Here is a 27,156-nt window from a genome sequence, read left to right as displayed (position 1 = left end):
TTATTAATATATATATAATTATAAAATAGAAAAAATATATTAATTTATCTTCATAATTTTTTTTCTATCAACACAAACAACCGTAACGGAAAACTAATTTTTTTCTACTATAACCAAACGCTAAAGAGCGTAAAACTTCTTTTCCTCCGAAAAAAAAATTTTTCACCGAAAATTTTTTTTCACAGATTTTACGTGGAACAAACACCACCGTTAACTATTGTTGGATTTATTATGCGCTTACAACTACAGGGGAGCAAGTACAAGCATGGGAGAGAAATCGCGAAAGAAAGCGTGAAGGCTACGAAATTACCATTACGAGCAATATTAATTCCTCGTCTCCCTTCGAGAGAACACAGACGTTGTTTTTCCTCGCCTATACTCAATAATAGATTTGTTTCGAATAATCATGCAGAAGGGGAGAATAAATTCAAAAATATCGGGCAATATATCCTGCGTTAAAGATTTGCTTGCAACTGGTTTGCTTGAAGGAGAACCCATCACTTACACCTTATAGAAATATGAAGTTAGTGCACATCTACTGAATTTTGTGCTCCCCTCTATTTTCGCTTGTTGTTGTTGTTGTTATTGTTGTGATTAATGTTGTTTTGTGTGAATGAAGAAGATCGAACTCCGTGGATTCATAAAAGGCAATGGATACAGTGCGGTTGTTCATCATGCAACTATAATCAAGTACGTTTCTTAGATCTCCGTCTTATGTCTTCTTTCTTTTTCTTAATCTTATATCATAAATGAAATTAAGCTTCAATAACAGAAAGTGATATACTGATTATTTTGCATGAAAAGAAGTATTAATTTATTTGTTATTGTTCTTCACACAAGAGCAAAAAGGCCAATCAATCAACATTTTTTTTTTTTTATTGAGTACCGATATTTAAGTCCCTGAATATACTTTATTATCGTTGCATGTGTATCCCTCAGATTTTATCAGCTCTTGAGTTTGAGAACGATGGGAGCCACGTCGCATAACCAAAACACCATATTTGTTTGGAAAATGGAAAGAGCCTATATGAAGTGGTTAAATACTTAGAAAAAGTCCCCTGTGCTTTTATACGTTAGGTTCTCAATGTTACTGGGCTAAGGAAGAAGATGAGTTTAGGAACAGCGATGAATTGTTGAAAGCTCAAGCGACTCACGCTTCAGTTGAAAGCCTAGCACTACCAGGCTCTCAGAAGGTAAGCATACCACTTTCCTATTTTGTTAGGAGATGGATAAATCTAGGGTAAAAGTAATTTATAAGCCTTTAAAGTTTGGGTCAAATAGATTTGAATATCTTTTTAATAGTATAATACTATCATGCACTCTATGGTGGCTTAAATATAAATTATTACACAAAGTTTTAATTTTATGTCGGATTGTCCTCAGGTGTTGTTCTTACCTTCGTGCGAAGATGGACTTGATTGATAAATCATTAAAATCAACCGTGACCGAATAAGTAATTATACTAGGGCTATAGTTTATAAGTATTTTAATCATTAGTATGTCTATTTGTGAGGCTCTTTTTATTTTTAAATTTATTTGAGATTGTTTGCAGATCAATGTAATGCACCATGTTTGCTTGAAACCAGACTCTCATATTGGGCTAGGTTAGTTTGTCCATAGTTGAGAAGAAGTTTTAAAGACTTTTTACCATAATTATTTTACATAAGAATCTAATCAAATATTTCGTATTACATAAAAGTAAAAACATTTTTTTTAAAAAATATTTTAATATGCAATTATTATATTTTTCATGATTAGATTATTTTCTATTTGATTTGACATAATGAGACATATCGTATATATTATAATTATTATATTTAGAAGAGAAATATAGCCTGTTTACATGTTTCATTTATTTTTTTCTATATATCAACATATAATATCAATTCTATTTTTAAACTTAGAAGATATTCTGAAGTTATCACAGCATAATGCAAGTTTTTTATTATTTTTGTTAGGAACGATTTGGTATATGCATCTTAATTGTTTTTTTTTCTTTTAGAAAGAAAGGTGTTTCGTTTATTTATTTTAAAAATAAACTTAGATGAAAATGTGAAGCAATTAGATTTTGAATTTAAGATATTGGGTACCAATCATCAAGTTTTTTGCCACTTACGCTAAGGATGTTGGGTATGCATCTTAATTGTTAATAAGAACTTTTTTCTACTTGAGATGCTTGCGAGGTAGCTTCTTGTCTTTTTTTTTAATAAAAAATTTATATTTTAAAGAAAATAAAGTGAGCCAATGAAAATTGCTTGCCCAGTTGATTTATCTAATAACATTATTATTACAAATACCACTAATAGTTATTTAGGCAGTTAACCTGTGGGTCCCCCCAACGACTTGCCCAGGGCGTCCTTTCCTGCCTTTTTGTTTTGTTTTTTTTTTTAAAATAACACGGCGATGGCGAGCCTCGCTCTGTTCCCTTCCCCCTGGCGCTCCTATTTATTTTCTCAATTACGCCATCATCCTCCCATCGTTTTATTTCATTTCATACGCATCCATCGCAACGAAAAACTCTAAAACCCTAAAACCCGTTTCTCCCACGAATCCCATTTCCTCGCCCCCTCAAATCTCTCCATTTGATCTCGAGTCCGCTCTTGAGGTTCCTCACTTCGCTCTCAGATTGAAACATTTTGTATCTGGATCTGTGTTCTCGATACTCTGTTTTTAGATTTTGATCGTATAGTAATCGCCAACGACGATTTGAGCCCGTTGTTGTAGTAATTTTGATTGTCATCTTCTTGTTTTTCATATTAGCGTTGGACATTTGCTCGTAGAAGGGCGGAATGAGAGGGAGATGGAACCGCGGAGCGAAGAATTCTTGTTTAGTTCGAAAGGATTGAAGGTTTCCGCAAAGTATAATCCAAGAAGCCTCCTCTCGGATGTCCGAGGCTTGCTTTCCACTGGACTTCTAGAAGGATTTAGGGTTACGTACAAGAAGGGCGAGGTAAGATTTTAACGGGTGCATTTTAAATTGTTGTATGGTACAGAGTTATAGAACATGAGTTTTCTTATTCTTATTGTTGGTTCTAATGGTTTTAGGTCAAGATTGAGGGGATTATACGAGATCTCGGATATGTTTGTGGGTGCCGAGTGTGTAACTACACAAGAGTTCGTCCTTTCTTCTTCTTCTTCTTCTTTCCTCGCATTTAATTTTCTTTTCTGAAATCAGTCCACATGATATATTTTCTGATCGTATCGCAAGGACTTATCTATTTTGTTCAATTGTAGGTTCTCTGCGCGGTTGAATTTGAGAAGCATGCCGGAGTGACAACGACCAACCAAAACAATCACATATTCTTGAATAGCGGAATAACTCTATACAACCTAGTGAAAGAATTGAAGGATAGCCCTCTCCACTTGCTTGGCGACTTGATCAAAGAAAAGATCGGGTGCCCTCCCAATTTGAAGTGCTTTGAGGAGTGGAAAGGTTACACAATCCTCTTGTTATATCTTGCTTCAAGTTTTTTTTTTTTTTTGAAAAAAAAAATCCTTTTGGTCTCTTTTGCGCTGAAGGATATGTATTCTTTCCTGCCTTCTAGATTCATTTCAGATGGTTGACGATATTTCCAACACTAACAAAAATACTGAGAAAATCATACCAGAATCTCCTTAGTGAGCCTATTACATGTAGAGACAGTTAGGTTGCAACTCAAGATTATGGGATAGTTGTTTATTTTTTTCATAATATATATATATATATAATATATTATATATTATAGTATATATATATATATATCGTAACTTTATTGGTCTAAACATAATTACATGACTTTTCCAAATGCTTGTAATTTGATCACCAAAAGATATAGGAGTAAAGTTGAAATCACACCCAGAAAATGCTTGCTCTGTGAAATTTTATGCTATCTTGTGAAACTATTGATCCTTACCTTTCAAATAACTATACAATGATTATATAAAGATCGTGTTATGCTAAAATGGAAAGGTTGGAGATCTCCACTCAAGAAAAATTGCCTCAAATCAATGCAAGAGAAAGGTACTTGTGCTTATTCTTCTGAAAAGATAACGAAGAAGAATGTCCCGTTGTCTTTTTATTTGAGCCATTCCATCGACCCCTGTAAGATTGCTTTCTAAAATATCATGGTCTTTCATTTTCCCCTCTTATCTTCTTCTTTTTATGATCTACTAGAAGGACACCCAACCATCCTTCTTCTATATCTCACCTTTCTCCAATAGATGTTGGTTTTTTGGTTTATTTAACGAGACTCAGTAAATATCCTACAGCAGGAGCCAAGAGACTGCAGATGCTATCATGCGTGAGATTTAACTAGTAATCATTTGTCTTCAGATACACAATAAGTTGATATGTTCTAACGTTCTGTCAATAAGATAGTGCATCTCATTAGTAAATATGTGGACGTACTTTGGAGTGGAATCATGCAAGGGCAGCTTGTCAACCTGCTCTTGATAAAGAGTAGGGAGAAGGCTTAGTCATGAATCTTGGCGAGCAACTGCTATAGTTTCTGTTTGGAAGAGCTAGAATAGAGACAATGCCGATGTATGTGCGAGACAAATGATGATTTTCCTCGTGCATCACCTTCGTTGATTTCAAGAATTATAATTACTTCTGACTTATTTTATCCTTTTGATTTTCAGTTTTTCTTTTAGATAAACATCAATTTCTTTTTAGAAAAAGTGCATCCATGGAATATCTTCTTGTTTAGTTATCAGAATGTAATTAGGCCTCTGTAATATATTTTATTCCGATATGCACCTGAAGCTAGGTAATTTTGCTATTTGAAGCTTAGGAATGTCCAGGAACCTTGACTAACTTGTATAATACTGTCACGCCCCAAACCTGAGGCATAACAGACACCGCATACCTGCTAAACAAGCAAATATGTAAGGCTAAGGAATCAGACGGAAACTAGCAAAAAGATGATTATCAATTTTTCACTAAATTCAAATAATCCAAAAAATGAGACTAAGAAATTTAATTTCAACTAAAGCCAAACGAAATTCTAACGTCTATAAAATTAAAGTTTACTACGAATCACAAGAGAGATTCGGTCCACAAAGTACCATAAGTAACAAAAGTGGGTACGAAGAAATAATGAAACAAAAGCAAATAACAACGATCATCTACGTAGTCCAAAGATTCACATCCAAAAATACTAGATAGAAAAATAAAGGGATTAAAATCAAAACTAGCTACGTCTAACGTTCACTCGGTCTCAGCCCTGCCTGGCAAATCAATCTCGGTACCTAGGTAAGCAACTATACACCACATTAGTCGGATTAAACATACAATACGAATAAATAAATGAATACAAAAATTAATTCAAGCGACTGGTTTTCAATTTGTAAAATTTTCAGAAAACAAGAATTTGTCAAAACTTAAAATCCAGATCGGATTGAAATTATAATTTTACAAATGCATTTCTATTTCAGCAAATAAACAAAATAAATATTAAGTCTCCGGCACCTAACTATATCATATGATCCGTTGGCGAGATCCAAAGGCACCCGAAGGTGCAAACAGAACAAAGGCACCCGAAGGCGCAAACAAAGCAGAGGCACTGAAGGTGTATGTACAAAATAGAGGCACCCGAAGGCGCAAACAAAACAGAGGCGCGGATAGGCGCAGGCACCCAAAAGCGCAATACAAAGACGAAGCTTGCTTCTATAACAAAATACATGTTGACATGGCCAACATTAGCATAGCAGAATACCAAGAGACATCATACTTCAAAAATCGTGCAGTCACTAATTTACAGAACATATTATCAAGTTTCAAAATTCATTTTGCTAAAAGGACTTGTCAATCATAATTAAAGCTCAATTTACAGAAATATTTAATAATATGTTTAACCCTTAACTTTAAAATCTACAAAATAAGATTTTCATACAATCGAAATATTTTCCTAAATTATCTTACGAAAAACTAACAGGTGTCCGGTCGCTTACCTCAAAAGCGGCTTCTAAGCTAAGCTATCCAGTCGAAAATTGCACGAAAAATCAATCACCGGAACCTAAAATAGAGAAATACGATTCTCTATAAGCTACTTAAAATAAACTTACAAAGATGACATATATACATTTTAGAAAGCAAGCTTATACAAAAATCTAAATTAAGATAGGTTCACATAGATTGACAAAATCGGCTACAAATGTATGCAAAAAGGTCAAGACGGAGCACGAAAGAGATTTAGAATACATTCGACGAAACTCAATTAGCAATCAAAAGGATAATGAGTTTCAAATATTAAAGTTTTCAAAGAAACAAGATAATATGAATGAAGTTTTAAATAATAAACGAAGGATCTAATGCTCGAAACGAGGGTTTTCAATTGTTGAAATATTGATTGACAAATTGGCAATTAGATGGGATCGAAATTAGAAATAAAAAATAAGGTTCGCCCTCTTTTAGGCATTTTATCGAACATGTAAGGAGCATTACAAAAAATATGTAGAATATGGAGAATTTATATATAACTAAATCAGATAGGGATACAAAATAAAATGATAGTTCAAATAACATATATTTAGATCAAAGCAAATCAGATTTTGATAGTTTTAAATTCCAATCATCAAAAGATAAGTATTCAAGAATAATCACATAATCATGAACAAGGAGGTCGGATGATCTCAAGATTTGGTAAAAGAGATAAAAAAGATGAAAAAAAGAACCTCTTCAAAGACGGAGACAACGACGACGAGATACCGTCGACGACGAACCAAAAATGCCGATAGAGATCAAGCAAAAAGGGTTGCGGCAGTTGCGGCCACGGATAACGACGATGACGGTAGGGATCGGATAGCGTCGCACGCGCACGTGAGGAGCGACAGTGGCATACGGGCGAGGTGAAGGAGGAGAGAGAGAGTCGTGCGGGGGAAAAAGAGAGATCGGGTGAGGGTTGGCATAGGAAGATCTAATTAAATTAGGGGCTAATTAGGTAATAATATGCCGCCGAGTCTCTCGAAAATTGAAAATTACGAAAAGGTCCAAACTTAATAAGTAGGGGTCAAAACAAGAGATTTAAAAAGTATGGGGTGTTACAAATACTATGATTTTGTTGTTGCCATCAATTGCAGCATCGAAAGATCTGTTGCTGAGGGCGTTGCCAATCTTGCTCTAAAAGCTGGTCTCACAACTAAGTTCGAGAAAGCAGCCACTGAATGCTGCATGGATCCAACTTCTATTGACATTCTCAATGTGAAGAGCTCGCCAAGAATGGCCACAGCATGCAGCTCTAGTTCGTTATTATCAACATACTCGAAGGTGGCCCCCTCAGTGCCAGTTGCTGAAGGCACTCATTTTCCAGATTCATATCTTGTTACAGATGGTGTGCAGCGCAAACAAAATAGCTCTCTGATGGAAACTGCGTCTGAACTGAAAACAAGGTCCAATGACGTTCCTCTGAAGCTCCTTATCTTTTTGTATTTTTCTTATCTAAGATTCCAAAGCTGCAACTGCTGAAACTCAATTGACAGTTGAAAGTTTGGCCAGGCTGATGATTTGTTCTATACTCTAAACATGTGTCTAGGCTGCCTAATTTTCTGGAATCTTCTGCTGCCCCTGTCCAACAGGAAACTGTTGCTCATGGTCCTCAAAAGAAAAGGTTTGTTACTGTGGGAAAGAGAATGCTAATCTCATCAGATATTTCATGACTTAAACAGATGTTTTGTACTATTCTAGTTGTGAGCTCTTTTGCTTTTATCAGGGATAATACTTTGCACAGATTGGTTTTCGAACAAGGAGGTCTTCCCGATGGAACAGAATTGACTTACCGTAACAAGGGAGAGGTTCCGGGCACAATTACACTTCTTTTAGTGATTGGTTTCTTATTGTGCCACATTCTTAAATCTGTTTCACACTTCCTTTTTCTTTTCTTCCTACAGATTTTGCTCTCAGGTTATAAACAAGGAAATAGCATAGTATGTCACTGCCACAAAGAGGAGGTAAAGTCCCTTATCTGAATATTCTCATGTGTTTGCATGTCTGTGCCAAGACTACTATCTGAATATGTTCTCTTGTGAACAGTTTAGCCCTTCACAGTTTGAAGCTCATGCAGGGATGGGTCGAAGGCGCCAACCGTCAGTGTCACTTCTTACTGCTTATTGTTACTCTTAAATATTAATACTCTGCTTTTTTCTTCTTTTTTCTTTTTCCCTTTTTGGTTGTTTTGGGGGCTAGATGAAGCGTTTTTCATTCCAACAAAAGCTTTGTTACCTTGCAGCTATCAAAACATATATACTTCTGATGGGACGACACTACATGAGTTTTGCGAGATTCTATCCAAAAATACAAAAGTAAGTGTTGGCAGCGAGGATCCATGCCTTAGCTGCAGTGATGGAGGAGAACTGGTTTATTGTGATGGATGCCATCAACATTTTCCTTCAGGTGCATATTTTTGAGATCGGACTTCTACTTCTGATCTGCTGTGTAACCTGTAGCAATTGTCACCAATAGCTTAATCTAGTTTTGACAACAACGTACTGAACTACTGACCTTTGCTGAACTGTTGTGCATTTTGAAATAGGTATCTGAACATATAGATGCTCCTAGTGGTGAACTAATACTCACTTTGACTTGTCTACTGCAATTGTATTGCAGCTGGTATGTGGTTAAAAGATGCTCCTAATGGTCCACACTGTTGCCCTGATTGCTTTGATCAGTCTCAAAGAGCTTTGAGCATTTCCTCTTCAAATGCTGTAAGGCCAACTAACCTTCGGTTAAGGCGCACTATTCATCCTGAAGCGGAAGATGACATTCACTGCACAATCTGCAAGTAGGCTTCTTTAATTTATTCACATAGTTGCTGGTATAGAATTTGTAAAACTTATCCTCCTGTAATGCCTTTGTGTCCATATATCTTATAGGGATGACAAAGCCATTTTACAAACAGAATATGATGGAAGAAGCATCACTTTCTGTAAACAAGTAAGATGGCTTAGCAAGTTTTTCTCCTTGTTCCCTTTTTTGGTGGTGCTTTTTGAGCGATTTTTTTTTTTCTTTTTATTGGAACTTATCATTAATTTTCCCTTCTTTTAATACCTCTTTAGTGTGGAAAAGCATATCATGTTGGTTGTTATGCCCGAAGTCATCCGGGATTGAAATTTAAGGTGATAGTAAACTACTACTTATATTTGTTTTAGTGGATAACATTTGAACATAGCTATAAAATAAAATTTTGAAGATAGCATAAATTCATGTGCATCATTCATTTTTCCTTACAGGAAGCCATCAGCAGCAAATGGTTTTGTTGTAGAGGCTGCAGCGCAGTTTGTGTTGCTTTGGAAAAAATGCCTACTGAAGGAAAGAAGGTTCTTCCTGATTGTTCCTCTAGCATATTGAAGAGGAATTTTGAACAGAGAGGTTTGCAAAATGACACTGTAGCTGCTGTACGCTGGCAACTTTTAAATGGAAAACATACTAAAGATAAGAGCCTGCTTAAAGCAGCCAATAAGCTTTTTCAAGTAAGTATACTGTTTTCCTTTGCCCTTCTCTTGTTGGATAAGTATGGTTTTGTCACGTTTTGGTAAAGCCTGGATTCTGCATGCATAGTTTTTAATGAGGTCTCTAAGCTTTAAATGTTTAGTTATATATTTTGCAACTTCACCCTCAATCTCATCAAGATGGCCTATTAAATAGCATTTTCATCAAGAATTCACAATTTTCTTTGCCGTATGTTTGCAGGGTGCATTTGAACCTATATATGTAGGATCAAACGAGTTGATAAAGCAGATGGTTTATGCGTAAACTCTTGATTCTTTTCCTTCCTTCGTAGTGATTTTAATAGTACTATTTTAGCTGCATCTCTCCTCACATTTTTCCTGTCATGGATCAGATGAATTTAAACTTTTATTTTTTTTTTTGCAGTAAAGAGGCGGGAGAGGCAGGGTTAATATTCCACTCAACTTGTTGTGCAGTACTAATAGAAAAGTAATGAACCGTCGCAATAATTGCATCTATCTTATGATTTTGATATAGTTGTACACATCATAATATTGGCCTTTTCAATGGTTCAAAAAAACTATGTGTAGGGAAGGGCATTGGTCATAATCTTTTCTCCATTATTATTGGCCCAAACAAATTATGAGAGAAACTTGTGATTTAGCTGTAATTATGTGTGAGTATCCTCACGGCTTATTTGTGGTCAATGCAGGTCAGTCATCATGTCAGCAGCAATTCTGAGGGTGCATGGACGAGGTACTGCAGAGCTTCCTCTGGTTGTTACACGTAAAGAATGTCAGGGAAAGGTACGGAAGCATTTTAGATTCCTTTGATTTTGTCAAATCTTCATTCCTGAACTTTCACTTGGACACATATAATCCCTAAACTCCCTCACATAATGCAATTCATTTCTAGCTGTCAAGCAGAGAAAAAAAAAAAAATCTTACAGAATGAGCATTTTACCTCATCTACAAAATAAATACACTTCAAAGTTTAAATAGTTTCTCTATATGAAATAGTCATGTCGAGTGGCAGATTTTTTGACAACCAAGGATGGGATTCCAACATAGGAGAAATTTTGCATGTGAAAATGTTTGAGATTGCAGGCACTGAGTTGCAGTATCAGGATGGTACAGTGACTATTGATGCATTTAGAAATATTCCATTTTCATCCTATTACATGTTAAGAGTATGAGAACTGCAAAACAGTTCAACTATGTTTGCCGGAATTCTACGTTTACTTTGGTGCCTTAATGGATTGAATGTCAAATTTAAGGATACTTTTTTGAATATAATATAAACTAGAAGAGTCCAAAACATTGTTAGATTGTGTGGATCTTTTAATAAAACAAAACAAAGTTTCTCAGAGCTTTCTTGACCAGGAGGGGTACTTTCGTCTTGCATGAATTAACATAACTTCTTATTCAACATTCATATTTAGGAAATGCTTTGCTTACGAACATATCTTACGATATTTTATAAGCTCTACAACTTAATGAGTTATTTCAATCGTAAAATGTTGCAAAATTTGTTTCCAAGTATAACATTTTTCGTTATTTTTAAAGTACTACAATGTCTACAAGCAAACACTCGATTTTTCTCCTTGCCCCATGAAATTGGAGAAACTTTGTACTGATTCGTAGTAGCTGTCAATTTTTTTAAAATTTTTTTGATACGCAAGCCCTTTATAATGTCGAGAAGCTATATAGGAAGTTTATACATGCATCAGACTATATTTGAACCTTGCCAAAAAAAATTACTCACATTTAACCTCATTTTTCTTTTCCCCCTTTTGCAGGGATATTTTCAGACTCTTCTTTCGGTAATTGAAAGATTCCTAAGTGACTTGCAAGTGAAACTTCTCATAACTTCTGTTGATGAGCACACACAATCCATGTGGATTAATAAGTTTGGCTTTGTAAAAGTGACACATGAGGAGGTAGGAATCCAGCAGATACTTCTCTTTGTTTTGGATTGCAGAACCTGGTTCTCTTTAGTATTCTACTTTGGCATTTCCATTTGATTGCTGTTGATAAGACTTTCTGTTTAAACAGCTGAGGATGTTTAGGGAGCACCCCCTTCTGAATTTCAAGGAGACAACCGTCCTGAAGAAGGCAATTCCTAATTCCTCTGCAGCAAGAAGCTGAGATGCTATTGTTTTAGCTTTTCATTACTACTGAACATTGAACTAGATGAATGTTTTGCGGATGCAAAGATGCATCTGCTTGGTCTATTGGAGAACACGACGCGACAACATTTTGCCTCAGTTCATTTCGTCACAATTCAAACAAGTGCATGCCTATACGATAGTTTTACGCATGGTTGAGGTGACTGAGATTTGATGAGAGTACTGTTGACTACTGCAAATTAGCATAGTGGCTTAGTCTTAGTATACTTACCTAAAGACGGGATTTACAAATTGCAAGAGATTATGTTTGAGGGAACAAAAAGAAAGACTGTATTGTGCATTTGCGAATTGTGATCGGACCTATAGATTTGGTGCTTGTTTAGCCTCCTTGGTGCTTATACAGAAATATTTCTTTTGATGCTTATTTGGCCCTTCTGGAGCTGATGTAGAAATAAAATGTGTTCATATGTTTTCTTTTTGAGATAATTGTCAATATACCTCTCAAAATTTCAGAAATATCTTTAGTAGAATTTGTGTAAAATTATTATATCTTTAATATCATCTAAATCAATAAAATTTATATTAATAAGCAATTACACTTTTAGTTTTAAACCAAAAAAAACTTATATTCCCCAGGAGACTAGGAGAGGGTGTATGATTTACACTTTCATCCGAGAGTTTAAAATTTTAAAAGTTTCTAGTGAAAAAAAAAAAATTACAGTACAGTATTTCAATATGAATCCTGGATCAAAATAGTGTAGATTTACTCATCTTGTTTCACTCCGCCGTTGAACTGGTTCGTTTCCCCGGTACACACTCCGCCGCCGCTACAAGAATCAAAGAGAAAAAGGAGGAGAAGCGAACGAGAAGGGTGAAGAGACGAGCTACATCTTTCTCCTTCGATCCTTGCTTCGATGGCTCTGCTTCTTAATCACCCTCCTCTCTCCGCTCGAGGAGTTCTCGAGCTACGTAGGGCGGAGGTTGGTGAAAGCATTGTACTGTACCCTAATTTGATTCTCTTCGTCTCCAGCATCATCATCATCATCGCGATCTTCCTCTTTGTTGTGCTTTGATTCGCCCTAACTGGTGTTCAATTCCTTGTTTTAGAGATGGGATTCTCGCCTACATTCTCGGCGCCGAAGCAGGGTCTCTGCCGCGATGAGCTCTGAAACGGAGACGGCCTACGCTTACATCTCCGCGGCTCCAATCCTTCTCCCTGAGGGACCGTGGAAGCAGGTAAGCTACTTTCTCCATTAAAAATGTCTTTTTTTGATGCCTTAGCTCGAGATTCGAGAAATATAGGTTAGTTGATGGTTAATTTGGTTCCCGTAGATTGATTACTAGTGGCTGTGCCATCGAATGTTACACAAATGTTCTACTTTTTAGTACAGGAGTGGTTACTCAAAGTTTATTGTTCTCTCGTGTCAGACGGAGGCGTGAATTGATGCTAGATTATTGTTCTGCAGTAAAGCGCAGCAGTAGATAGTTACTTTTTTTGAACTTCAAATTTAGGGCTCATACAGATAATTTTGCCTTTCGAGGCATATATTTTCACGAAAAGGCTCTCAATGCGTAGTGCAAATAAGTCAGTAATTTGGTTAGTGTTGAACTGATGTCCATGACTTTCATTGCTCTATTAGTACTGTGCATTTTAGATCCCATGCTTTATTTCTAGCTTTTTCTATTGCTGGTTATATTTGTTGTAGATACCAGGTGGTGTTACGGCCGCAAAAGGATTTAAAGCTGCCGGAATATATGGTGGTCTGCGGGCAGTGGGAGAGAAACCTGATCTGGCTCTAGTGACTTGCGACACTGATGCAATTTCTGCAGGCAAGGACCTCAAATTGGAAAAGAAAAAAAAAAGAAAGAGAGAGGGAGTAATGCGAATGTTCTCCCTGATATTGTGGCTTTTAGACCCTGAACTTTCCTGTCCACACATTATTGAGTTTGCTTTCTTACATTCTACTATTCCATCCCCTTCGTTGAAAAAAGAAAAATGATGTCCATTGACATTTGCTGTAAAATGAGATTTTTAACCTTGTTTCAAACAATTAAACAAGAACATCTTTTTATAGAAGGATCTGTTAAACGGGTTGTATTACATAGAAAAAAAGAAGAAAAGTAAAAGATTGTTTTTTTGATGGTGAGGGATGGTGTTGCAAGTTGCAACATTTTTGAAAGTTTGATCTAATCACAATCCCTATAGAAAGGGACTATACATACATTTTGCTCGAAAGTGTATTTATTATTAAGATGTTCATGAGTATGAGATAAAAACCAAAATTTCCTATTTATGCGTATGTTTTCTTCTTACTTGATAGATTAATATCTAGATTCTAAAACATTGTTGTCTACATCAGTCTCTTGTAAATTATACTGCATTATCTTTGTTATGTGGTGAAAAATCTTGATTATGGAAGATTATTTTATTTTCAGGTGCTTTTACTACAAATATTGTTGCTGCTGCTCCAGTTCAGTACTGCAAAAATGTGCTTGGATTATCAACTACGGTAGGTAGTTCTACCTGTATAGTTAAATTGATGTTGCATTTATTAGTTTGCATTCATTAGAATAACTCTGTTAATATGCGAGTTTGTAATTTTTTCAGGCTCGTGCGGTACTAGTTAATGCTGGTCAAGCAAATGCTGCTACAGTAAGTGCGCGTGACACCTTCTAAGATTCCAAGAGCAGATCTAATATAAGTGCAAGACGATAAATATGATTGTAATGTTGAGAGAGAATTAGTTGTTGTGGCTAAAGCATTGTTGTATTGCAGGGTGATGCTGGTTACCAGGATGCAGTAGAAAGTGCAAATGCAGTTGCCCAGGTTCTAGTTTGTAAACTCTCTCTCTCTCTCTGTGTGTGCGCGTGCGCGTGCAAACATTTTGGTTGATCATGGCAATATGTTTCGTTGTTATTCTCACAGCTTCTCAAGGTGAATCCAAATGCTGTATTGATTGAATCAACTGGTGTTATTGGACAAAGAATAAAAAAGGTACAAAAACATTCTCTAGTATCTTTTGTGAAGCTGAAGATTATATGTCAATCTAAAAACAAATTATTTATCACCATTTCCTATATAATGCAAATATTTTACTTTTTCTCTCGCTGAAATCTGCTTTTTTAAAATAGCTTGTTTACGTTTATATTTGGTAAAATCTATATAGGAGGCTCTTCTTAATTCGCTTCCAAGACTTGTTGGTTCGCTATCATCAAACGTTCAGAGGTATAGTTTTATCATTATGTTATCTTCATTAGATGCTATAGAATGCAATTTGAACCGTCTTAAATTTTATAAATTGGTTGTGCATATGCTGCACTTTCTTATCAACTGCTGTACAGTTGTCCCTATATGGGTCAGTATCATTTTGCAAGTTACACAACTTACTCTATCAAATATAAGCAATGGTCTTGGAAATATTATGAAATGTGGCTAATATGCGAACTTTGGAAAACAATATGAGATGCAGACAGGAAATAGCTAAGATCATCATATATACTGCGGTGAAAATCGTGACAATAAATGCTAGACATTATTTGTGTGAAGTTGTTGAGCCTTCCGTTTGTTCAATGAATCCCACTTGTTTGTTCCAACTATTCACGTTATTTGCAGTAACTAGCTTCCTGGAGTATGTACATTCGTATTCAGGTAAATGAACGCCCCCGAATTATAGTGGTATTAAAGCTGTTTTCTAATCAGAAAAGTCTCCTCGCTAACTACATTATAGTCTTCCATAAAATTTGAAAATGTGTACCTGTTAGGTTTAATTTAAAATCCCTGAACACCTTAATCAGATATAAAATTGCTTAATTATACAACTTGACCCTTTTAGATCTGAAAAAGGAATTATATATAACCAAACTCGAGAATTATGGTCCAGTGAAGGATGAGTTCTCTTGACTCTCATGCACCATTCGTGAATTTTTATTTTTCAGAAATCCGAATCTCCTCGTATGTGAAATATTTTAGCTCATATTCTCATCTTTGGATTTGCAGTGCAGATTCTGCAGCTGTGGCCATTACTACCACCGACCTTGTTAGCAAGAGTGTTGCTGTTGAGACTCAGGTCTGATTTATAAGTTCTTTTCATCACTAAATATGAGATCATTAGTACTGAAGTTCTATTGATTCATACTTCAATTCAACTTGATTTTCTTTCTAATTACTGTATTCTTTGGTTGGAAAAAGGTAGGTGGTGTTTCTGTTAGAATAGGGGGAATGGCAAAAGGTTCTGGAATGATTCATCCAAATATGGCAACCCTCCTAGGAGTATGCTCCACACACNCCCCCCCCTCTCTCTGCATGTGTGTAATGTTTATTCATTTTTTTAGTTAGCTAATGTTTACTGGCTAATCTTTAGGTTGTAACAACTGATGCCCTGGTTACTAGCAAAATCTGGAGAGAAATGGTTCGGACATCAGTGAACAGAAGTTTCAACCAGATTACAGTACGTAATGATGTTCTCTAGAACTGTTATTAGGCTTAATGCACTGCCTTCCAAGTCCCATCATTCAGGATTTTTTTTTTGCTGTAGCATTAAGAAAATAATTATTTTATATCAAGTATTATATCCATACTATGTTGGTTCTCATAGCACTATGTCGCCTGGAGGAAAAATAAAATGTGTTTCCCTCCATATATATACAACTTCATATGTTGCCTTGCCTCCCAACATTGACAATGTCATTAATGCCCTTGTAGATATATCAAAATACTAAAAATGAGCTTAAAAATATCATGAGCACCCCCTGGAAATGCAGATGTACTTTTGTGAACGCCCAAGGAATTGGTCAGTTTTGAGTATTTATGTACCTTTACAAATTACAAGTGGTATCCATGATGGCCCGTTTTTGAGGCATGTTCATGAACAATTTGGTGTTTTTGAGGTTAATGTTGGAAATTAGCCCAACAAAGGACAGATGTTGTGTAAATAAATTGAGAGTAGATTCTTTTATCAAGACAATGAAAAAACCTGGATTAGGATGCTACATGTGCATTTCCTTGAATTTAGTAGTAGAGATTCTTATCTGCTGATGGTTGGTGGGGGGCATCTTGCAAGGTAATTGTGATAGAGAGGGATCGTATAACATGCTGCATTTGGGATATCAAGCACTATGTTGGTTTACAATTAATCACACTCCATGAGTAAGTCTTAACAGAGACCTTACTTACCTTGCTGATCTCATTCTTAAAGGTAGATGGAGATACAAGTACCAATGATTGTGTCATTGCCTTGGCTAGTGGAATATCTGGATCGTCCGGTATATCTGATCTTCACAGCAATGAAGCTCTTCAGCTTCAAGCTTGCTTGGATGTAGTAAGTTTCATTAATTGTTGCTATTGCTATATAATAAAAAGCTCTTATTGTGTCACACGAATGACAGTAATGTAGCATAGCAGGCTCACTTTGCATGTTGAAAGCTGAATTTGTTAGGCTAAAGTTAAAAATCAGTTGCAGTTACGCACCAAACATCATGAAGAAATATTGAACTTTTATTTCTTCTCCAGGTAATGCAAGGTCTTGCAAAGTCCATAGCATGGGATGGTGAAGGTGCAACGTGCTTGATAGAGGTTCGGTAGTGTAATTCGTTTCGCGCGGTTTATAATTTTGTATGATTTCTATTAGGTAGACTTCTGAAGTCTATTACATGCAACGGGTGTCTAATTCTCTTTTATTGCAACATTTTAGCATTTTATATATTAGTAATATAAAGCATAGAAAAGTGGTTTTCATAAATGGCCAGTATTTTGGTTATGTAGGTTACTGTCACTGGCACTGGTAACGAGGCTGACGCAGCTAAAATTGCTCGTACAGTAGCATCTTCTTCGCTTGTGAAAGTATGGTATCTTGTAATCTTACTAAATCTGATTCATGATTCTAGAATGGAGAAAACTGGTGATGACAATGTTCAATAAATATATCAGGCTGCTATATATGGTAGAGACCCGAACTGGGGACGTATCGCTTGCGCTGCTGGATATGCTGGAATTCATTTTGATGCGAAGAAGCTCGACATATCACTTGGAAGCATCCAACTTATGAAAAACGGCCAACCACTTGCCTTTGACAGGTCATAAAGAAGTCCAAATTTTATTTTTTCAAACTAATGTTTGTTTTTCCCCCTTCTTTTCATGATGATAATACTCGTCAGCAACTCAATGCATGACAACATTAAAAGCACAACTATCTTTTCCATACTATATTAAAAGGGGAAAAAAAACTTCCCGACTGCTTTTGTTTCAGATTATGTTTCTCACATTACTGAGAATAGCCTTGCACTTTGTTTATTTATATTTATTTAATTCTCTTTTAATCGTTTCTCCCAGGTCTGCAGCAAGTAGCTATCTCAGAATGGCTGGAGAGGCGCATGGAACTGTTGAAATCCATATATCAGTTGGTGAGTCCTCTTGCAGCTGTTGAACTGCAAAAACACTTAGCAGATTTCTATTGCTTCAGCTGTTGGTCCGCTCTTTCTGTTGAACCTAATTTTAAGAAAATAGACCTGGCGTAATCAAATACAATATTACTCGAAACTCGAAAGAAATAAGACTATTGATATAAAAGGGATTATAATTTGAAGTTGCCACAACGACTTCCATTTTTTAGGATTTAATTAATCCCAAACTCTAAGATTATAGCCCTTAAACTGGTCTATTCACTCAGGAATCAGATGACTCTGGACCAGTTGTGATGGTCAAACGGTCCGGTTTAGAATGTTTACTGGAATAAAGCTAATTAAAGGCTAAGAACTGATCTCAGTGCCATGTTTCTTCTTCTGCTTATCAAATTGCTTGTGCATTTCTTACTTTTCCCATTTAATTCGCTGGTGCTTAACCTGACTTCAATATTTGGCATAACAGGAGATGGGCCAGGAAATGGACAGGCGTGGGGCTGCGATCTAAGTTATGATTATGTGAAAATAAATGCAGAATACACGACGTGAGGTGAGGTTCATGATCGGTGAATATCTCTTTTCTTTGTGTTAAAAAGGGTGGAGAGTGCGGCGGAAGATATCTCACCAGCATCTTGCAGTGTAGCGGGGAAGTGTTCGAATTCCAACTAATTTATATAGTTTGCCTTAATAATCTATAATGTCTAGTAGTAGGCAAACCCGCACAAATCTGAAATCCTTGGAAAGAGGTGGAATGGATCGATAAATGAAACTATCAATTCTGTTGGCATTGCTAGCTTTCCATAATTTTCTTTTATTGCTTTGGGCTTTAGCATATTTCATTGCAATACTAAGCACTTGAACAACTGGGGTGTTATTGTAAGCACATTAATCTTGTACCAACTTTTGTGTGCAACAATTACTTTTATTAATTCCCGCTTCTCTTTATCTTGGTTACCTTGCTGGCGATTTTGTATTCTAATGAGATAATATAAATAACTCTACCAGTTCATTATAAAGCATTTCGTCATTGTTTTGTTTTAAAATTCTTAATATGCTTACGAGTATTGGAGATATATTTAAGAACACATATACGTGGAAAGAGATACACAAGCTAAAAATCCAAAATATTTACATCTATTCAAAGTACGAGATGATGAAACTTTAATATTCCTCATACCTAAACATACAAATATATTTAGAGATGTACGCAATAATCTGTCTAAAACACAAGGACTAGATAAAAAAGAAAAAAAAAATCAAATGTTGAATTTAAAAGAAAAAAAATCTGACAAAAAGTCTAGAAACTATAATAGTGCAATTTACAGTTAGTCATCGCTAGGGATGTCAATGGGTATGGATACCCGAAATATTATCCGAATCTGAACGAGGCGAGTTTATCTGAGTTAAACGGGTATGGATTCGGTTATAGGTATAGAAAATAAAAACCAGACAGATATGGATAGGGGTATGAATTTTGTATTTATCCGACCCGAACCCAAATAAATTATATATATACATAAATTTATTTTTATTTATTTATATAATATATAAAATATTTAATAATTTTTATCATTTAGATCTTCATTCAACGGTATGGATTTTTAAAACCCGCCGGATTCGGGTTTCGGGTTTTTGGTCGGATACGGATATGAATATGAGTTTTTAAAACTTGCCGGATTCGGGTCCGGATACGAGTTTTAATTTGGTTTTTGAGTTCGGGTTCTTAAAAATCCGACTCAAATCCGACCCGTTGACATCTCTAGTCATCGGCCCAAATATATAATTAAACTCTTGGCAATTATATATAATTAAACTATTGGTGCATTGATTTGTATTTTTTTTTAATATATATATACAGATTAATCGATGAATATCTAGCATTCCTCGATTAATAACAAGCCACGTCAGCCGGCCGGGCCGAATAGGTAGGGCTTCTCTCATTCCCGCCCAGATACTTTTACGCAAGCCCAGCGCATCGCGCCTAAGTACTCCTTCCTCATTGGTCCATCCTCCTGTCCCACGGATCGCGCCTCCCAACTAATCCTCAGCCGTCAATCAACTACTATAACCAACGGTACAAATCACTCCACCCACGGATCACAAACCTCCACCGTCGCCCGCTCCGAACCGTCGATAAAACCCATTTCGCCCCCACCCCTTCCCTCCCACTCCAAAATCCCACCCCCTCCTAACACCCCCCCGCATCGAGGGATCGAGCGAGCGAGCGAGAGAGATCGAGGGATCGAAAGAGGAGGAGGAGGAGGGATCGTAGTATTGTGGGTTAAGAGGGAGAAGAAGAGGCGACAATGGAGGGGGGCGGCGGCGGCGGCGGGAAGGTGAAGAAGGGCGGTCGGAGGGGCGGCGGAGGAGGGCCGAGGAAGAAGGCGGTGTCGCGGTCGGTGAAGGCGGGGCTGCAGTTCCCCGTGGGTCGCATCGGCCGCTACCTCAAGAAGGGCCGCTACGCCCAGCGCGTCGGCACCGGCGCCCCCGTCTACCTCGCCGCCGTCCTCGAATACCTCGCCGCCGAGGTACTAGTTTACCTTTCCCCTTCCCCCTTCCCCCTTCCCACAACAACAACAACAACAACAACAACAACAGCAACAGCAGCAACAACAACAACAACAGCTCTTCTCTTCTCGATCATCTAACTAGTTTTGATTATTATCATAGGTTTTGGAGTTGGCCGGGAATGCGGCGCGGGACAACAAGAAGAACCGGATCATACCGCGGCACGTGCTGCTGGCGATCCGGAACGACGAGGAGCTGGGGAAGCTGCTGGCCGGGGTGACGATCGCGCACGGAGGCGTGCTTCCCAACATCAACCCCGTGCTGCTCCCCAAGAAGACCGACAAGGCCGCCAAGGAGCCCAAGTCCCCGTCCAAGCCCGCTTCTACCAAGTCTCCCAAGAAGCCTTAATCCCCAAACTCTTTAATAAGAGTTTGGATTTTTTGCTTGCTTGCGTGTGTAGCACGTGGTTTAGTTTGTGGGATCTTTTGGTGGAGGAGTTACATGGTGTAAAAGTTTTTTCTTCTATCTTATGAAAATTACTACTGCTTTCATTATTTGGTGGGATCTTTTGTTCGAGTTCTGTGGATTGTTTCCGTGTGTTTGCTGCTTCGCCTGCTTTCATTATTTCATGTTTAAAAATGGGACTGTGTTCGAGCATGGTTTGAATTTTGCGGAGTGGCGGGCTTCTTTTTTCCTTTTCAAAATAATTATATATTAGGTGGGGTACACAAATAGTAAATTCGAGAGGGTTTTAAAATAGAGGGCGGGTTATGCTGAGATAGATTGTTGAAGTGACGTAGAAGGTTGGATGATTTAAGAACTTATATTTACTTTTCGAGCTTATTATTATTATTATTACTATTTGTGGTAAAAGCTTGTAGATATTTTATTATTAATGAATTATTATTATTATTATTATTACTACTATTTGTTGTAAAAGCTTGTAGACTTTTTTTTATTAATGAATAGAGTTTGAATACATTATATCATTTTAAGACAATAAATTAAGTACTATTGTATGCAAAGGAAAAAGAAAGGTAAAATATTAGAACTCCGAAACTAATGTAAGATGCACAGAATGGTTCTCTAAACCTAATTAAAAAGAAAAGGGTAATGAGATATATGATTGGTCTTCAAGCTCATCGGTTTTACAACTTATACAAAAAGTATATATATATATATATATATATATATATATATAGTAGGGCTAGAATACTTTTAAAAGTATCATCCAAGTGATACTTGTGTGTTTTTAGTCCTTGGATGGAGAGATGTGAGGTTGAGATGATGGGGATAGGTGGTGGTAGGTGGAATAGTGTTTGATCCAAGGGCTATTTGTAATCAAAAAGTAAATTCAATGACTAAAAATGTGATAGCAACATAGAAATGATACTTGTAAAAATATCCTAGATCAACTCTATGTATATATATATATATATATATATAAACAAAAATCCCGACCCTTCCACTTACGTGGAACATTATTAGGATGTATGAGTCAGGAGAGCTTCCAAGTTCAACCTACTTTTTTTTTTTTTTTTAAGAAAAAAATAGCATATTATTGTTTTATTCATTTAGAAGATGAACTTAGCTACAAATTGAGACAATTTGGACCTCACGATTAAACAAAAAAAAACCTAGAAGCAAAAGCGGTCCCAAAAATTTCTCATAAAACGGGTTTCTATCAAAATTGTACTCAGCGCGTTTTTAGATTTTTTAAATACTCTTCTATTGCGTTCCAACCAAATAGCCCACCACACAGCGGCGATGGTCGTCAGCTAAAAATCATGGTTGTGTAAAAAAAGATATAAGCAAAGAATAACTAATATATATTTGCATGGTTGTGGAGAAGCAGATAGACACCACATCATGGAGAAAAAACTCTGAAGTACACATTTCTCTCTCTCTCTCTCTCTCTCTCTCTCTCTCTATATATATATATACATATATAATAATAATATATATAGGTACCGTTTGGTTCAGGTATAAGCAAGAACTAGCTATTACAGGGATATGTACAAGTATGGGGATAAGAAAAATAGCGTTTGGATGAAAATTGGGTTGTTTCCAGAGATAAGAAAAATATTAGGAAGTTTTATATAAAAAATGGAGATGTTGGTGGGGATAACCGAAAACTACTATTCTCGGCTAAAAAATTAATGTTTGGGTATAAAGGAGGGGATAAGGGCCTATTCCTATCCCTATTCCCTAACCAAACGGTGGGATAAAGGATAAGCGGACTCATAACAAAACATTTTGAGGCCTCGGGTAAAACAGAGTTAGTTCACCTCTTTTTTAAAGTGGTAGCCCATAAGCTAAAAAATTCTGCTCGTGAGATCGTAGGCCTGTGGCTTTATTTGGCTGAAACTTTTTGAGTACATCAAAACTTATAATAATCTAAATATTACTACAAATTTTACATTTGCTACCGTTCCTAACAGTAATATCCGGGTAAAAAGTAAATTCCAACAAAATGCTGCAAAGTTTAATTCTAGAGAGAGGCCAACACTATACAGTGCCACTGCCTTGTAGCTCCTGATATCGACGGTAAACTCACTTGCTGGAGACGAGCATTTTTGGGTTAGTCCCCCAAATTCAATTGCAGTACTGGAGCCTTGTTAAAACATTTTGTTTTGAAAACAGACTACATTGTACAGGAAAATGGAACGTAAGTACTGCCTTGTTAACGCATTTTGTTTTGAAAACACACTTCTTCATATTACAGGAAAATGGAACACGCATAACATCATCCATATCAGGCTTAAGATTCAAAAACCTCTCTTTAAACACTAATTTACACAATATTTTGTTCTGCAAAACCACAACCACACCAAAGTATTATTCATTTTGAAAGTATTTGGTCCTCGAGAGACCGAGACCGCAAGACGTCGCATTTCATAAAGGTTCCTTTTTGCTGAACAGTAACATCAACTGACAGCAAACTGTATATAATTTAGTCACCAGACGAGGGACAAATGTGCTTTCACTATGATAAGAACAAGCATTTATCCCCCAAATAAACAGCAGCATTTGAAGCACACCCTGAAGTTTAGAGCTATGTTGTGCAGATCCCACAATATTTGATAAATTAGTCTTTTACCAGATATTTGAACAAAATAATCAAAATTCACATGAGGATTACACTACAGCTACTGCAGTTTTCAAGTGAAGCAGAAGCAACCTTCAGTGCCAGATGCAAGCATACAGAGAAAAATGAACTAAAAGACATGACATAGCAACAATAACAATAATTTGCTAAATATGATATACTTCATCCATAGTAAGCCGTTCAAATTAATTTGTTTAATATAAGAATGGAACTTAAAGCATAAAACATTTTAATTGCCCATCTGAATGATAGGAAAAAGGGTTGTGTAAAAGAGATAAGCTGATAAATGGAAAATAACCTCATTAGCCTAAGATCATGAATTATTACAGCATATTCTTTATCCGCTCATCTCTTTTCAGTGACATAAACCCTACACTTAAAACCAATACCTCATTCCCATTCTATTTTTCTATTCTCTGCGAAACCATCTAATGCCAGCTTTCAAGAATAAAAAAAAAAAAATTACATTACTTAGTCAAGGATGAAGACCCTTCTTCCAAGGCGAGATGGGAAAAAAAATAAAAATTGTGATCGTTAGGACTCTTATTTCACCAGGATGTACCACTAAGTTTAGAGATCTTTCAGAAAATCCTATCCCAAATTCAGTTAGGATGACTGGAAATCACAAATTTTACAAATACCGGTGAAACAGAACATTTGGCCTTCCCAAGCACCAAAAGCATAGAAATTAACTTATTCATAATCCAATAGTATAGGATGCAAACATTTTACTCTTCTGCTCATACCTTATTCTTTCAACTTCCACCTGATATTTCCATCCCTAGATTTGCGACCCAAGTTTATTTTACAATCAAGGTCTTGGCCTGCCTTTGCTTTGCCATTAATTTCTTACCTTAGTTGCTTATGTTGTTATTAGTTCTCGAACAATAATAATAGCTACATCTAGTGATAAAAGCTTTTTGAAACTAGAGTATCAAGTGGTTTTAATGCTAATCATAAAAGCCCAATATAAGGTAAACTAGTGATTCACTAAGAAATCTGCGATGTCATTCTCAGAACTGCAATAGACCACTTTCTAGGCCCAAATCTGTCATCTTACAAGAAGAAATAAGGAATACATTGGTTCTATGCAATACATATGTACACATATAGATAAACGCAATATATAGAATCATCATGTATTCAGAAGATAGCTACAAGCTTTTCAAGGATAAACACAAAAAAATATGAGAATACGAATCAACCACTATCAATCAGGCCTTATCCAATAGTATGAGCATAGTTGTCCACCATGCGAAGATGCCAGTTTAATCAGTCTCTCAGAATAAGTTCAAGATGCGTACCCTTCCATCCACGGCCATTATTAATGCCCAATCTTCAGATGCATGATTCACCAAATCAAACACTTTGGGTCTCTGTATTCTACTGCCTCTTATTACTCCAGCTAAATAAACCAAAATACTTAAGATTAAAAAAGAAAACAGCAATTAATCAAAACACTGGCAAGCAAACTGAACCAGCAAAGTAGCACTATTTAGTAGTTGAACAAGGAAAAAGAATAGTTTGAATTTGATCGCATGCAAAGCAACTAAAAGGATGGGGACACAAAGTAAAAACTAATTACCATCTTTTAATGGTTCCAAAGAGTATAATGGCCTCCCTAGAATTCCACAGCTGTTAAACATGACAACCTTTCAAAACCAATAAGAATTAGGAGCAGAACAAATCTCTGATATCTTTGAGGACGAATTAAATAAAAACAAAACAAGTAGCACAAAAGGAAACTAGAGGAAAAAAAAATTCAAAGGCCTCGCAAATCAAAACGAGCATCCAAACAGCTACAAAAGTAAATAAACTTACTGCTCCAAATATCATTGATCTAAAGTCCCTCTGCATCAACCTTGGAGAAATAGAAGCCATTAAACTACCTAAACTACCACACCTTAACCTAATTACCGATCCCATTGGATTATATATGCAACAATTATACAACAGAAATTGATGCCAGAGCCATTCAATACACAAACTCGATTAGAACCACAAGATATGTGCAAAGAAAATCAGAATAGAATACTCAAGCAGTACATTAGATCAGTATCGAGCAAAACAACCAAAGAAATAGGGTATCATAATCGCAGAGTAAGACAACTGATTGCTCACGGCCAATTTACACAAGCTATGATCGATCTCCTCAATTATTCAACTAAGTTAACAAGCGCTGTAAAATCTAACAACCTAACCCTAACAGAACCCTCGAGAACCGACTAAAACACCAAATCAGAGCAAGAGGATCACCGCAATCGGATCCCTAGGAGCTGGTGAACTTGGTGACGGCCTTGGTGCCCTCGGAGACGGCGTGCTTGGCGAGCTCGCCGGGGAGGACGAGGCGGACCGAGGTCTGGATCTCGCGGGAGGTGATGGTGGGCTTCTTGTTGTAGCGGGCGAGGCGGGAGGCCTCCTGAGCGAGCTTCTCGAAGATGTCGTTGATGAAGGAGTTCATGATGCTCATGGCCTTGCTGGAGATGCCGATGTCGGGGTGGACCTGCTTGAGCACCTTGAAGATGTAGATCTTGTACGTCTCGCTCCCCTTCTTCGCCTTCTTCTTCTTCTTCTTGTCGCCGGAACCCGCACCCGCGCCTCCCCCCTCCTTCGACGGGAGCCGCTTCCCCGCCTTCGGCTTCTTCTCCGCCGCGGGGGCCTTCTCCGCCGCACCGGAACCCTTCTTCTCCTTCTCCTCCTCCGCCTTGTCGGAGGCCGCGGGCTTCTTCTCCGCGGGCTTCTTCTCGCCCTTGGGCGCCATGGGAGACGAGGGATCGAGGTGAGAGAAAGGGATTTCGGAGACTAGGGAATGTTAGGGCACGCGCGAGAGAGACGGAGAGGACGATGGAAGTGGGAAATGATAATTTGATGGTGAGGGGAGGGACGGGGTCGGGAGCGCTTATAAAGAGGAAGGGAAGGTGTTGCGATTGGAGAATGTTATCTGCTGCGGATCGATGAGGTGGGAGATTTGGGACCGTTCGATTTCACGGGACGGTGGGGATGTACGGTTGGAAAGGTCAAAGAGTGAATGCGTGGAATAGGGGAGCTGTGTTGGCTCGGTTTCAATTTAAGTCTCGCGGGCGCTCCACCGCCTTCTTATTATTATTATTATTATTATTATTATTATTATCATTATTTAGAGATAAATAATATGTTATCTATTAGTTTATTTTATTTAAAAATAAATTTAATTAAAAATATAAATTAATTAATATTTACATTTAAAATTTCTTTGTTTAGACTCGGGGTGCACTGCTTTAGCCGAGTCGAACATTTCGTGTTGAGCAAGTACTCGGACTCGGACATGGACCCGATTTGTACATATAAGTTTTTTCTGGGCCGGGAAGGTGATGGGTCGATGAGTTTGCAAGCGCTCTTTGGTCACTCAAATCGTCCACGAAACCTGGGCCGGGCTCTTGCAATGGGCTTAGTACTATGCAGGCTTCGGCCCAATTTTTGATATCAGGCCCGGTTTTTTTACATATTTGTGGGTAAAAAAGAAAAAAAAAAATCAAAGAAAGAAAACGAATGCGAAATACTCCAAGTACAGGCATCAGATCATAGGTGAGAAAATCGAGCTGCAAGACAACCTTG

The 27,156-nt window shown here is 37.0% G+C and overlaps 4 protein-coding genes and 1 long non-coding RNA gene across 10 annotated transcripts; 3 read left to right on the top strand and 2 right to left on the bottom strand.

Moving 5' to 3' along the window:
- Window positions 2,689-11,991, top strand: LOC109724192 (increased DNA methylation 1-like). The gene is made up of 18 exons (XM_020252930.1): window positions 2,689-2,950; window positions 3,046-3,114; window positions 3,235-3,433; window positions 7,060-7,368; window positions 7,512-7,586; window positions 7,689-7,770; window positions 7,867-7,926; window positions 8,009-8,061; window positions 8,205-8,368; window positions 8,582-8,756; window positions 8,848-8,908; window positions 9,031-9,090; window positions 9,205-9,444; window positions 9,665-9,723; window positions 9,848-9,910; window positions 10,134-10,227; window positions 11,220-11,360; window positions 11,476-11,991. Exons 4-18 carry the CDS (start codon window positions 7,151-7,153, stop codon window positions 11,566-11,568), a joined length of 1,638 nt encoding a protein of 545 aa, XP_020108519.1. The 5' UTR covers window positions 2,689-2,950; window positions 3,046-3,114; window positions 3,235-3,433; window positions 7,060-7,150; the 3' UTR covers window positions 11,569-11,991.
- Window positions 3,750-7,010, bottom strand: LOC109724198. 3 transcript variants are annotated; one of them, XR_002219861.1, is made up of 3 exons: window positions 6,655-7,010; window positions 5,932-5,996; window positions 3,750-4,850 (listed from the first exon to the last, which is right to left on the bottom strand). It is a non-coding gene; the product is annotated as an uncharacterized LOC109724198 (long non-coding RNA). The 3 variants fall into 3 exon arrangements; XR_002219860.1 differs by having other exon boundaries at window positions 3,750-4,847; XR_002219862.1 differs by lacking the exon at window positions 3,750-4,850 and adding an exon at window positions 4,962-5,229 and having other exon boundaries at window positions 6,655-7,006.
- On the top strand, window positions 12,264-18,890 carry LOC109724194 (arginine biosynthesis bifunctional protein ArgJ, chloroplastic). Of its 2 annotated transcripts, XM_020252931.1 has the most exons (17): window positions 12,272-12,529; window positions 12,657-12,785; window positions 13,256-13,379; window positions 13,986-14,059; window positions 14,158-14,202; window positions 14,326-14,376; window positions 14,476-14,544; window positions 14,717-14,775; window positions 15,547-15,616; window positions 15,739-15,819; window positions 15,911-15,997; window positions 16,745-16,867; window positions 17,059-17,121; window positions 17,311-17,388; window positions 17,476-17,621; window positions 17,878-17,948; window positions 18,412-18,890. In XM_020252931.1, the coding sequence occupies exons 1-17, from the start codon at window positions 12,464-12,466 to the stop codon at window positions 18,492-18,494; spliced, it is 1,419 nt and encodes a 472-aa protein (XP_020108520.1). In that variant the 5' UTR covers window positions 12,272-12,463; the 3' UTR covers window positions 18,495-18,890. The 2 variants fall into 2 exon arrangements, with proteins under 2 accessions (XP_020108521.1, XP_020108520.1); XM_020252932.1 differs by lacking the exon at window positions 15,911-15,997 and having other exon boundaries at window positions 12,264-12,529.
- Window positions 19,879-21,007, top strand: LOC109724197 (histone H2A-like). Its single transcript, XM_020252936.1, has 2 exons — window positions 19,879-20,473; window positions 20,616-21,007. Exons 1-2 carry the CDS (start codon window positions 20,252-20,254, stop codon window positions 20,859-20,861), a joined length of 468 nt encoding a protein of 155 aa, XP_020108525.1. The 5' UTR covers window positions 19,879-20,251; the 3' UTR covers window positions 20,862-21,007.
- Window positions 24,600-26,442, bottom strand: LOC109724195 (histone H2B.11-like). 3 transcript variants are annotated; one of them, XR_002219858.1, is made up of 3 exons: window positions 25,819-26,442; window positions 25,148-25,214; window positions 24,600-24,967 (listed from the first exon to the last, which is right to left on the bottom strand). XR_002219858.1 is itself a non-coding variant. In XM_020252933.1 (2 exons), the coding sequence occupies exon 1, from the start codon at window positions 26,321-26,323 to the stop codon at window positions 25,832-25,834; it is 492 nt and encodes a 163-aa protein (XP_020108522.1). In that variant the 5' UTR covers window positions 26,324-26,442; the 3' UTR covers window positions 24,600-24,967; window positions 25,819-25,831. The 3 variants fall into 3 exon arrangements, 1 of the variants encoding a protein (XP_020108522.1); XR_002219859.1 differs by having other exon boundaries at window positions 25,148-25,197; XM_020252933.1 differs by lacking the exon at window positions 25,148-25,214.

This window comes from Ananas comosus, linkage group 18 (assembly GCF_001540865.1).
Source record: "Ananas comosus cultivar F153 linkage group 18, ASM154086v1, whole genome shotgun sequence".
Classification (NCBI taxonomy): domain Eukaryota; kingdom Viridiplantae; phylum Streptophyta; class Magnoliopsida; order Poales; family Bromeliaceae; genus Ananas; species Ananas comosus.
Note: the sequence above shows the minus strand (reverse complement) of the source record. Positions and strands in the feature narration are given on the sequence as shown.

Bases quoted from the DNA above. Each gene is read 5' to 3' on its own strand.
- LOC109724192 (XM_020252930.1), top strand. From the start codon at position 7,151: ATGGATCCAACTTCTATTGACATTCTCAATGTGAAGAGCTCGCCAAGA. The intron at 7,369-7,511 runs GTCCAATGACGT...ACATGTGTCTAG, and splicing joins GCGTCTGAACTGAAAACAAG to GCTGCCTAATTTTCTGGAAT. The intron at 7,927-8,008 runs GTAAAGTCCCTT...TCTTGTGAACAG, and splicing joins GTCACTGCCACAAAGAGGAG to TTTAGCCCTTCACAGTTTGA.
- LOC109724194 (XM_020252931.1), top strand. From the start codon at position 12,464: ATGGCTCTGCTTCTTAATCACCCTCCTCTCTCCGCTCGAGGAGTTCTC. The intron at 15,617-15,738 runs GTCTGATTTATA...GGTTGGAAAAAG, and splicing joins GTGTTGCTGTTGAGACTCAG to GTAGGTGGTGTTTCTGTTAG. The intron at 15,998-16,744 runs GTACGTAATGAT...TCATTCTTAAAG, and splicing joins GAAGTTTCAACCAGATTACA to GTAGATGGAGATACAAGTAC.
- LOC109724197 (XM_020252936.1), top strand. From the start codon at position 20,252: ATGGAGGGGGGCGGCGGCGGCGGCGGGAAGGTGAAGAAGGGCGGTCGG. The intron at 20,474-20,615 runs GTACTAGTTTAC...TTATTATCATAG, and splicing joins TCGAATACCTCGCCGCCGAG to GTTTTGGAGTTGGCCGGGAA.
- LOC109724195 (XM_020252933.1), bottom strand. From the start codon at position 26,323: ATGGCGCCCAAGGGCGAGAAGAAGCCCGCGGAGAAGAAGCCCGCGGCC.